Source organism: Bidens hawaiensis, unplaced genomic scaffold (genome assembly GCF_021521415.1).
Source record: "Bidens hawaiensis isolate Kalapana, Puna unplaced genomic scaffold, B.hawaiensis_p1.1 tig00077059_1, whole genome shotgun sequence".
NCBI lineage: Eukaryota > Viridiplantae > Streptophyta > Magnoliopsida > Asterales > Asteraceae > Bidens > Bidens hawaiensis.
In genome coordinates, this window is record NW_027503283.1 from 18,705 (window position 1) to 31,792 (window position 13,088).

A 13,088-nucleotide genomic window follows, 5' to 3' on the forward strand; every position below is an offset into this window, starting at 1 on the left:
GAGTGTAGATTTGCTGAAAAGTAAAATCATCATAGTTATCCAACGCATCTTTTTTTCTTCACGGTGTGCGTTTCACTTGTTAAGCTATATGTATTAGATCCTAACATCATATCTGTATATGTATGTATAATTGCACAATAGGTGTAATATGTTTTTTTTACTTGTGTTTATTCATTTCTGTATTTACATATTTGTTGAATTCAGGTGAGTTTGAGTTTGCATTGGATGCTTGTGGTGTATCGGAACTTGTTTTCTATAATTCAGAAGACACGATGTCTAGATGTACCTTTAATTACACTCGTCTTGCTGTTGATGAAGACAGCGTAAACTCCTTTGACCCGAGGTTTGACTTATCTGAAGAAACATGGGATAAAGTCCCATGGAAATCTATTGGGCTTGCACTTTTTCTTCTGTTGTTTGGATGTGTGCTTTTAATTCTTTCATTATTCATATTCACTGGCCACATAACCGGAGACGTTTCCCAAGCTTATGGCTTGTTTGGACTCGGGACACTCACCTTTCTTCCGGGTATGTTAATTGTTATGTTCAATGGCGAAATATACTTAGGGCCCGGGGTGGGACCGCTCCCCTGTTTTTTGCGCGGTGATGTAAATTTACCCGTTTTCTCCTGAAATTTTTTATGGGTAGTGTAAATTTAACCGTTTTCGTACTAGTATTTAAGCCTGGCCCTCTCTGTTTTTTTGCGATGTAGTGTAAATTTACCTGTTTTCGGCAAAAACTTTTTGTACGTAGTGTAAATTTAGCCTTTTTCGTTCTAAAATTTCAGCCTGACCCCCTCGTTTTCAAGTCTATTTAATACATTTTGAGTCCGGCTCCCCCGGCATCTTAGTCCAAGCTTCGCCACTTATTATTTTGACTTTATCTGTAAATCAAAAGAGGTGTGGGGACTAGCCCGTTAAGGCGTTAAGCTTAAGTGTGTTCTTTAGGTTTGTTTTTTGTTTTTCGGGTTTCAAAGTTTTTAATCTTAACCCGAAACTCAACTCAAATCTTTCACCGATTTTTCGGGTTCTGGTTTTTTCGGGTTGGCTTAATCCGCTTTCGAGTATCCTAGAAAAAAACACAAAACCACAAAATTTTAAAAAATAAAAAGCGAAAATTAAAACAACATATTCTTCTTTGTCTATAACACAAATAATCAAATAATAAACTAACCTAACTTGATAAAACAGTTCAAAAGAAGAGTAAAACTAACTCGAACCATAATCGTATTCAATTGGGCGTGATTTGATTGTTTAATTACGGTTGCTATTAGTAATAAACGGAAAACATAAATTAATAATAAGCAATCGATCCATAATATTTACAACGGAAAACATAAACTAATAATAAGCAATCGATCAAAAATTATTGATTAGAGCCAGATTTTGATAACTTTAGAGGCTAAAACTTAGCCTATTATACATAAAAATATACTAAATTTTAAATTCAAAGTTTATTCGTGTTTTTTGGATTGACCTAAATCTTATAAATCAAACCTAAGAACCAACCCAAATTACTTCGTTTCAGGTTCTGGTTTTTTGAGTCAGGTTAATTCGGGTTCGGGTACGTGGTTTTTCGAATTGGGTTTTGGGTAAAAGTGACAACCCTAGTTACTCGTTTTTGTTCATTTCACTTTGAATTTTTTAAATAAGTAATGAATTAAATAAGAGTATACGGTTCTAGCATGTGGCGATCAACTTGTTAACAAAGGTAGTAAACGAGGGCTTGGTCATTTTGACCTTTATGCTTAATGCTCAAGCTTGGCCGGTCAATAATTTTCAAGCTTGAGATCAGCTCGTTAATAGTTTTTAAGCTTGAGTCTGGCTTGTTAATAGCCTTTCAAGCTTGAGGTCAGCTCATCAGTACTTTTTCAAGCTTGAACTTGGCTCATTTATCAAGTTAGGTCTAACTTAAGCTCAAGCCATTTATAATTGAAGTCTAACGTAGTCTCCAGCTAGTTTCGAGCTTTTAATGAGTCAATCTTAAGTAGCTTACGAACGTCTAGGCCCATTTACACCCCAACCATTAAAACTCATTTTTGTCAATTTTAATTTGAACTTTATAGACAAGTAATTTATTAAATAAAATTATAAACTTTTAAAGTAAACGGGTTAGCCTCACTAATAATGACTATTTGTTTAGGGTTTTACGAGACTCGAATTGCTTATTATTCATGGAGGGGTGCACAAGGGTTCCATTTTGCAGCCATCCCGTGTTACTAGGTGTAATGGTGGGCCCATTTACGTTCGCTTGTATATACATAATGAACGATAAAGGCCTAACCACATTGATGGTTGGGTCATTGTACGATAAAAGGTTACACAGTCAGAAACGGGTCATGTTGACTTGTCAACATTTTAGTCTAATTGTTTTGTAAGATTTTAGGGCCATAATGTGTTTGAAAAAGTAGATGCTAAATTATTTCTGTTTAAAAATATTATCCTTTTTTGTTTAAATTTTCATACTGTTTTGGTGCCAAACTGTGAGTTGAAAACGGATGAATTGAGCGTTCTTCTAACTCTAAAATTGATTAGTGAGTAAACATTGGATATGATGGGTTATAACCGTTTTATATGTTTGAAATTGTTTAGTGAATTCATTTTTTTAAATTGAGTGTATCACGATTCTGGTTTGTCTCCATATATTGTAATTGTTATTGAATGAAATCAATAATTCTGGTTTGCATCGGAGCTTGTTTTGCGGGTTTCGAATGATTGATTAAAACCATTGGTTTAGATTATCGAGGCTACCTCCATGTTCAAACTTGTTTGAATGGATTTCGAAATTAACATGTATGAGTAGGGTTGAAACTCAGTAGCAATATATATCTCACTTTAAACATAACCAAATGGATGCATGTACTTGATTTTGAATAAGTAGAGTTAAATTAACCACGTGGAAGATAATATAATGTTCACTCAATTGTAAATTGTTCTTAGAATAAGCATAGTGTTTGGGATTCCTTATTTACACCTCATTTTGACTTAAATAAGGAGTTTTTGATAAGTTACATTTCTAACTTATCAAAACTCATTTTTTCTTCTATAAAACTTAAAAATGTTACATTACCCAAACACCGTTTTAACTTACAAAAGTTGATAATTTATAAGGAGGTAAAAATAAGGAATATCAAACACCTCCTAACTGGATTTGGTAGACTTTTAACTTGATAATTGCTATTGTACAAGGAGTTCATAATTGGGTGCTTAATAAGTATAAGTTTCATTTAAAACACAGTATACACTATATTTACACTTGGAATTTTTGTACTTTTAGGTGGTTTAGGATACCCTTCTGCGTTTGTAGGTGGTTTATTTAATTGTTTGTAAAAGTAGATAACTCGCAGCACCCTGCTACGAGCTTTAACCTCTAAACATAAACTCAAGAAAAAACGGCAGGAGGGTGGAAGCCGTTAAGTAATATCCCACTGATTATGCTAATTGTATTTAATATGAATATATTAGTCAAGTCATTATATGTAATTATTGTATAGCTAATTTAGCTCCTAAGATTTCTCATTTCTTCCGTGCATATGTATCTCCAAACTTTGTTAATAAAATCACAAGTGTAAGGGATAAATATTGAAGTGCCCATTGTTCAAAATCAAAATCATAAGTCTAATGAAATAGCAGCCCAGTTCAAAATCTCAATCTCCAATCAATTCCTGTTCTTCTTCTCCGCTCAAAAATATGCCCGAAAATCAGTCGGATTCCCTTCTCACAAACAACAAACTAAAAGACCTCACCATTGTCACGTTTCCTAGCACCCTCAAACTCACATCCACCAACTATTTGGGATGGAAAACACAAATCGAGGCGTTCCTTCATGGCCTTGGTTTATATAAATACATTGATGGCACGTTAATTGCCCCCAGCACCCACTGTTGCAGCTGAAGGCTCTTCCACACCCACTGTTTCATCAGGATCGGTTGTTGTTTGGAGCCCTTGTTGGCAGCTTTTCTCCACCCATCATACCTCTCATCACCCATGCATCCTCTTCTCATGAAGCTTGGAAGATCTTGGCAGCCACCTATGCCTTACCATCACGGGGACACATCAAACAGTTGCAACACCGTTTGAAACAACTAACTAAAACCCCAACACAATCAATCACTGAATATATGCAAACCATCAAAACTATTGTCGATGAACTAGCCATTCTTGGCAAAAAGATGGACCAGGAGGATGTGAATGAGGTGGTCTTAAATGGGCTTGATCAAGTCTCCTACAAATCAGCCCTTGACTCCGTACATGCCCGAGACATCCCTATTTCCTTCCATGAATTGCATGAAAAACTCATTAACCATGAGCTAACTCTTGCACAACAAACTGTTAACAGTGGGATACATCAACCCGCATCAGCTTTCCATGTTCAAGATAAACGATATAAGTTTTGGAATAACTCACGTCAACCTGTCACATCCCGTCAATTTCATGGTTCACCATTGGCCGGACTACTTCCAACGCCTAACGGGCCAAACCACAATCCATCTACTGTGCACGCCCGTTTCTCGGAAAATGCCAATGGTGCCATGAACGTGGTCACTTGCTTGCAAACTGCTCCCTATTCAAACAGGTAAACCCTAATGTTGTCAAACCATCTTACAATCTCAACTCTCAGGTTAAAGGAGCCCAAGCCAACATGATGAACACATCTGCAACTCCCACCACCAACTGGTTGTTCGACTCCGTAGCTTCTCACCACGTACAAATAACTTAACAATCTATCTCTCCACGCTACATACGATGCAACATAAGAACTCGTTATCGGTGACGGTTCGTGTTTACCTACAACTCATTGGTTCAATTATCATTAACACATCACACACCTCGTTTATTCTTAAAAACGTCATTTGCGTACCATCCATATCCCGCAACATTATTTCAATATCACGAATTTGCATTGATAATAATCTTCTAATCCAATTTCACTCTTTCGTTTTTGTCATCAAGGATCGGGATTCACAAATGCAACATTTGTCATTTTTTGGTTTAACTTGCATTTGTATTTGTATCAAAAAACCCAACCCGTTTTTATCTTTCGGATTCTTCGTCATTAATTAAAATGTTGGATTTTATGTTTGTTTATGTTTCACAATTGTCAGATCAAGAAAACATCCTTTTATTATTAAAAACGAACTTCAGGGACCCAAATCACCAAACAACCAAAGCTACAGGGGTGTTTTAAACTAATGGATAACCCTTATGGGCAACCCTTGCTTTTTCCACCATAAATACAACTCAGATGCACCCATTTTTGTTACTCTTTCTCCTCGAACTCTCCCCAATCTAGATCTAAGTATTCTCTCCACACTGTCTCTCAACCCAAGTCTTCATCTTCAACCTCTTGTTAGTTTGATTACTTAAGGTCAAACTAATGCAAACCTTGTTCTAACTAATTTTTTACTTAAATATTGATGTTGCAACGTATATATAATATTCACCCATTGTTTACTTCATCTTTCACTTCTCCGGTCACGGTCGGTTGAAGTGTTGTGCTACAAGGCAAGGCTACATGGAGGACTATTATAGTCCTTGATATATACTTAGCTTATGCTTTAATTTTGTTTATGCTTATCAATATTGTTTAGTTCTTACTTACTTTTAGTTTCTAAATAATTTTTTATAGTTAAATGGTATTGGGTATGTGGCCCCCATTTCCGGTTTTATCCCGAGTCACGAGCCGAACCAAAACCGAACTTTTGTTTAAATACTTTATTGTTAACATATTGTATGAAAGATTTGAGTATTATTATTTTTAAGTTTATCTTAATGAGTTCTATGGTATTGGATATGTGACAACCATCCTCGGTTTCATTCCGAGTTAATGACCGAACCAAAACCGAACTTTTGTTAAAATACTTTATATTTAAAATGATTTATTAATATGCTACAAGATTTGTATATTATAATTTCTAAGTTAATTTTAATAAGTTCTATGGTATTAGGTATTTGGCAACCATCCTCGGTTTTATTCCGAGTAAAGGACCGAACCAAGACCGAACTAAACCGAGTTCACTCGCTTAAGACACGCTAGTATGTTTTGAGCCACCGAATCTCATATTTTCTCTAAAACTATTTTATAAACTAATTTAAATTGTTTTCTCAAAACACTTGGTATGTTGAATATAACTTGATCTTATAACAAGTTTGGACCGACAAAACCAAACACTCGCTTAACGGACGTCGAGGTTCTCTTTAATAGAACTACACACTTGGTTTAGCTTCCTTTGATTTCATTGAGTTATCTCATAGAATACTAATACATAGAATACATAGAATACCGAGACCCGACTTAAAAAAGGTTAAGTAAAAACTAATACATAGAATACCGAGACCCGACTTCGAGTAAATTTACTTTTCAAAAATCATTACTTTAATTCCTTATGTGTTTACATTTTAACCTTCAAACTTTAATTATTTATGTTAGTTGTTAAGTTATTTTACAATAAAAGATTCCAAAACCATCTACTAAATCAAGACCCTTTTTAATCTAGGTCTTTCCCGTTGAACCTACCTTTCCCCCGTTTTATTGCAAACTATCGTTCAAGTTACATATTTCACGTGAGTACGATTTATAATACTCTATCTTCAAACCACAAACTTTCGGGTGTATGTGTAAAATCCCAAAATTTCAAATAATAATATTTTATATATTATTTCTTATGATGGGCACGTTTAATTGAGTTGATAAATAAATAATAAAATAACAAAGATGGAAAGATAGGTAGGCTAATTAGATAGAGTTAATTATGGACCAAAAAGGAAAGATGGGCCATAGGTCCATGGCTTAAGGGAGTATAAATACCCCTTAAACCCTAATCCTTTCCATTTCCATCCATATTATCCATCTTATTCTCTATACACCATAAAACACACACTTAAGACAAATACACCTCCCCTAGCCGCCGACCACCATCCGAACCCAAAACCAAGCATCATAACATAGGATCTTCGATCATACTAGTGAGCTAACAAGTCCAAGATTCGCGTATCAAGCTAGCTGTGACCTTACAAATGTCTAAATGTATGTTTTTTACGTTTAAAGGTTACGTTTTTGTGAACGGTTTGTCATAAAACTTAATCCTAGAGTAGATCGGGTCTAGATGTTTCATAAAAATGCAAACTTGATGATTAAAATGGACTTAATGAACTCATGGTTAGATATGGTTCTTAAAGGAAACCCTAGATCTAACTTACAGAACGTTTTTATGATTTAAAGGCTCAAGCTTTACGACTAAAACGAGTTAGACCTTGAAACTGAGGGGCTAACGGGTGTAAAACGATTAAGGAAAATAGGAAATAGGTGGTTTAAGGTTGTGATTATAGGTCGTTAACTGTTATTTGAGCCTAGAACGGATTTATAGAATGAAAATATGTGCTGAAAGCATCAGACCTGGGTTCTCGGTGACCTGAACCTGTCTTGAGTTCTCGGTCAACGCAAGAACCCGGCCAATACGAGTTCTCGGTCACCAAGGATTCTCGGCCATCTTATGGGTTTTTGGTCAAAACATAGATCTCGGTCACACATGGGTTCTCGGCCAACCTGAGTTCTCTGCTTTGAGTTCTCGGCCACATAGTTCTCGGGTGACTATGGGCCTGGCCAGTTGGGCTCATGTGCTGTGATAGACAATGGGACTGTATTAGCTAACTTGCCCCTGTATCAATTAATCTAGAAAAGCCCAACTCAGAAAGTGTGTTGGTTAATTAAAATACCAACTTAAATAATTATACTATTAATTAACAAATACATATTTAACAGTTAGCCAGGCTCTGTTAAAGAAGGGAATAACGATTAACGGAGAGCGTAACAGGATCCGGGTGAGTTTCTAGCCCCATTCCTTGTTATCTTTTCGGGGCTGTGTGCATACTCGATGTGATTAGTTAATACACTTACCTTAAGTGGTAAGTGTATGCCTATTATAATATATGTGAAGATTATTAATGAATGCTTGACGTTACATGAACGATCTTTGGATATTGCATGCACTGTTAGGAAATAGTTTAAAGATGTGATTGTTTATATATGTTGTATGTATGATGTATGTATGTTATAGATTAACGAGTATGTAAGAAAGTATACAAAATATATAAAAAGAAAATGAAAGTATGATATGAAGGAATTGACGGTAAAGGGTGGCAGACCCTAATAATATCTGTGAAGGAGGGTGGCAGACCCTAATAATATCTGCGAAGGATGGTGGCAGACCCTAATAATATCTGTGAGGTTATAGGGCGAGAGGCTCTTTAAGGGTGGCAGGCCCTAATAATATCTATGAGGTTATAGGGCGAAAGGCTCGTTAAAACGTATAAGTATGTATGTAAAGAAAGGTAAAATATGAAGTACGAAAGAAGGAAAGTATGAAAGTAAGAATGAAAGTATATACTAATACATAGAATACATAGAATACCGAGACCCGACTTAAAAAAGGTTAAGTAAAAACTAATACATAGAATACCGAGACCCGACTTCGAGTAAATTTACTTTTCAAAAATCATTACTTTAATTCCTTATGTGTTTACATTTTAACCTTCAAACTTTAATTATTTATGTTAGTTGTTAAGTTATTTTACAATAAAAGATTCAAAACCATCTACTAAATCAAGACCCTTTTTAATCTAGGTCTTTCCCGTTGAACCTACCTTTCCCCGTTTTATTGCAAACTATCGTTCAAGTTACATATTTCACGTGAGTACGATTTATAATACTCTATCTTCAAACCACAAACTTTCGGGTGTATGTGTAAAATCCCAAAATTTCAAATAATAATATTTTATATATTATTTCTTATGATGGGCACGTTTAATTGAGTTGATAAATAAATAATAAAATAACAAAGATGGAAAGATAGGTAGGCTAATTAGATAGAGTTAATTATGGACCAAAAAGGAAAGATGGGCCATAGGTCCATGGCTTAAGGGAGTATAAATACCCCTTAAACCCTAATCCTTTCCATTTCCATCCATATTATCCATCTTATTCTCTATACACCATAAAACACACACTTAAGACAAATACACCTCCCCTAGCCGCCGACCACCATCCGAACCCAAAACCAAGCATCATAACATAGGATCTTCGATCATACTAGTGAGCTAACAAGTCCAAGATTCGCGTATCAAGCTAGCTGTGACCTTACAAATGTCTAAATGTATGTTTTTTACGTTTAAAGGTTACGTTTTTGTGAACGGTTTGTCATAAAACTTAATCCTAGAGTAGATCGGGTCTAGATGTTTCATAAAAACGCAAACTTGATGATTAAAATGGACTTAATGAACTCATGGTTAGATATGGTTCTTAAAGGAAACCCTAGATCTAACTTACAGAACGTTTTTATGATTTAAAGGCTCAAGCTTTACGACTAAAACGAGTTAGACCTTGAAACTGAGGGGCTAACGGGTGTAAAACGATTAAGGAAAATAGGAAATAGGTGGTTTAAGGTTGTGATTATAGGTCGTTAACTGTTATTTGAGCCTAGAACGGATTTATAGAATGAAAATATGTGCTGAAAGCATCAGACCTGGGTTCTCGGTGACCTGAACCTGTCTTGAGTTCTCGGTCAACGCAAGAACCCGGCCAATACGAGTTCTCGGTCACCAAGGATTCTCGGCCATCTTATGGGTTTTTGGTCAAAACATAGATCTCGGTCACACATGGGTTCTCGGCCAACCTGAGTTCTCTGCTTTGAGTTCTCGGCCACATAGTTCTCGGGTGACTATGGGCCTGGCCAGTTGGGCTCATGTGCTGTGATAGACAATGGGACTGTATTAGCTAACTTGCCCCTGTATCAATTAATCTAGAAAAGCCCAACTCAGAAAGTGTGTTGGTTAATTAAAATACCAACTTAAATAATTATACTATTAATTAACAAATACATATTTAACAGTTAGCCAGGCTCTGTTAAAGAAGGGAATAACGATTAACGGAGAGCGTAACAGGATCCGGTGAGTTTCTAGCCCCATTCCTTGTTATCTTTTCGGGGCTGTGTGCATACTCGATGTGATTAGTTAATACACTTACCTTAAGTGGTAAGTGTATGCCTATTATAATATATGTGAAGATTATTAATGAATGCTTGACGTTACATGAACGATCTTTGGATATTGCATGCACTGTTAGGAAATAGTTTAAAGATGTGATTGTTTATATATGTTGTATGTATGATGTATGTATGTTATAGATTAACGAGTATGTAAGAAAGTATACAAAATATATAAAAAGAAAATGAAAGTATGATATGAGGAATTGACGGTAAAGGGTGGCAGACCCTAATAATATCTGTGAAGGAGGGTGGCAGACCCTAATAATATCTGCGAAGGATGGTGGCAGACCCTAATAATATCTGTGAGGTTATAGGGCGAGAGGCTCTTTAAGGGTGGCAGGCCCTAATAATATCTATGAGGTTATAGGGCGAAAGGCTCGTTAAAACGTATAAGTATGTATGTAAAGAAAGGTAAAATATGAAGTACGAAAGAAGGAAAGTATGAAAGTAAGAATGAAAGTATATACTTATGTATGTATGAAAGAAAGTAAAGAAGGTCAAGTATTTAATATAAGAATGTATTGTATGTTACTTGTATTAACTAGAACTCACTTAGCGTAGCTGACTTTTAGTATGCACGCAGGTGAATAGATTGAGACAGTTGGCTTGAGGAGGGCACATGGCAGGATTGGACGAGACTGGCATATGAAGATTTGTCATGATGTTTATTACTATATTTTACGTTATGTTTTAAAAGACAAGATTTTGGATGATTGTAACGAATGGTTTAAGTTTTATTACTTCCGCAAAATGTTTTAACTAATTCTGATATTTAGAACCGTGTTTATGAGTAAATCCAACGTCTAAATGTGAGGCAACCGGTAACAGGGCCTTATAGTATGATACTTAGAATACTTGCTCTATTATGTGTTGTATGTTTCATATGCTTTACGTGCACGAGTGTTTATTTTATGTTGTTGTGGAACGCAATAAGTATGATCATACACACCCCTAACTACTTAGCCTTGTGCAAGTAGCATAGGGCATCATTATCCGAGTATGTCGGTTGTTACGGATTAGAAAGGATCCTCATTTACATATGTTTTATATACCATGATTGATGCTTTTGTTTATAGTCTCATATACGTTTGTGGATTTCGCTCATATTATATATACTCAAAACTATGAAATTGCTCACCAACATACGTGTTGACAAATATTATTTTATGCATTGTTACAGGTTTGATTATTACTTGACTTGGAGTTTGAAGACACCATTATTTTATACCGCGAGGTTATTAAAAGAATGAACAATATTTATTTCTTGTATATGGTGTTTATTTGTATTAACAAGATGTGCTACTTTTGTGATTGAATGAAATTAATGAGTTGATTAAATATTATCACTTTAATAGTATCTTGTGTTCATGGGCAATTCGTTGCGCCCCGGGATATTCCGCCGCCTTTGGTCGGGGTGTGGCAGATTGGTGTCAGAACCAAGACTATAGTATAGTTTTGCTTTAGGGTCGTTATACGTGTTGCTTATACGTGTTACCCTACTTGATTGTTCATTACATTTATATAGTTTTTTTCTTATATGTTTCATTTAAACTCCAAAATATACACATGCACACACTCTCATAGTATTCCAATGTGTCCTTACCTTAAACGCAAAAACATTAGTTTTTTTATATTTTGTTTTATGGATCACAAACTTAATTTGGATCCCGTTATTTAAGATCCCTTATGTAAGACCCCCGTCTCCCGGTGATCCCACAGTTGGTTCTCATTCAATGATGCTTACAAAAATACCTAAACTTAAACAGCTCGTTTCATTAAAATAACCAATTCAGAGTATAGGTTCAGCGAAAAACATAATTTATAACACAAATTGCCAAAATCAAATTAAAATATATTTAATAAAACATTAAAAGAGATTGTTTAATTTTATTGAAACTTCCGACTAAGTATGCATTCAACCGACCGAGTAGTCTCGAGCACGTCCAAGCGGTAAGCATTCTCCTCCTAACCTGAAACTCACACTAAGATGTACACAAAGTCAGCTTAAGCTTAGTGAGTTCAAGTTTAAATGAATAACATCTTTAATAATAATAGATTTTTATTCCTCAGAAGCCACAGTATGCTATGGTGGCTACCGTAAGCTACGGTAGTCCTTTCAGAAAAACCATATCGACAATAATAATAGGTAATCATTCTCATATATAAACATCTCTATACATGCTTTCCTATAAATAAATATATATATATATATAACATTCAATAATAACATTCAGGGCCGAGAAAAGTACAACCCCAACGCGTAACATTCCATCAACGCGTGCAAACACGAAGTAGGCATATGTAACATCCGTAATCGATAACGACTACATCATTCGCCAATTATTGGCCATTCAATAATATATATACATAAACATCCATACATCATTCAATATTATTAGTTCAAGGCCTATCCTATATAAATAAGCCTATGCAAGATAATTTAAAACGGTTCTTCAAGCAAAATCATTTAAGTGTACATGCTAGCCCAAAAACTTAAAAAGAGTTAAAAAGGGGCATCATGAAACTCACTTGTCTCCTTTGTGGTTTATAGATTTCTGCCTGATCAATTGTTTCGAGTCAGATTCTATGTCGCGAAGGTGGTGAACGGCTAAACGAATTGCGGCTTGCCGAAGTTCCTTAAATCGTATCACAGAGACTTTGTTTGATGCAATATATTATAGGAGCATGTTTAGAATATCTTTGATAGTGAATGAGTATGGGTGATTGGAAGTGGCCGAATGATAAATTCGCTTATATGGCCAATCTATAATTCAGTCCAATTATTTGGATGTCTATTAATTGGATCAGGTGATCTACTCTTATGTCGTTTACATACTGGCACTTAAATGATTCAGTAAATCACGCATGTGGTGAGATATAAATGGACGAATAATTCAACATGCAGGCCATCCTTTTTTTTTCGTTCTCGGTTGAATTATCAATCATTCAATTTGAAAGATATGTATTTTATATTTTTATTTTTGTCTTCTTGTTGTTATCATCATTATTATTATTCTTTTCTTTTTGAATTCCGTGCACTCCAGGA

The 13,088-nt window shown here is 35.2% G+C and overlaps 1 protein-coding gene across 1 annotated transcript; it reads left to right on the forward strand.

The window, feature by feature from the left end:
• Nucleotides 1-209: 209 nt before the first annotated feature.
• LOC143606766 (uncharacterized) lies at nucleotides 210-2,312 on the forward strand. Its single transcript, XM_077082424.1, has 2 exons — nucleotides 210-528; nucleotides 2,143-2,312. Exons 1-2 carry the CDS (start codon nucleotides 273-275, stop codon nucleotides 2,220-2,222), a joined length of 336 nt encoding a protein of 111 aa, XP_076938539.1. The 5' UTR covers nucleotides 210-272; the 3' UTR covers nucleotides 2,223-2,312.
• Nucleotides 2,313-13,088: the final 10,776 nt, after the last annotated feature.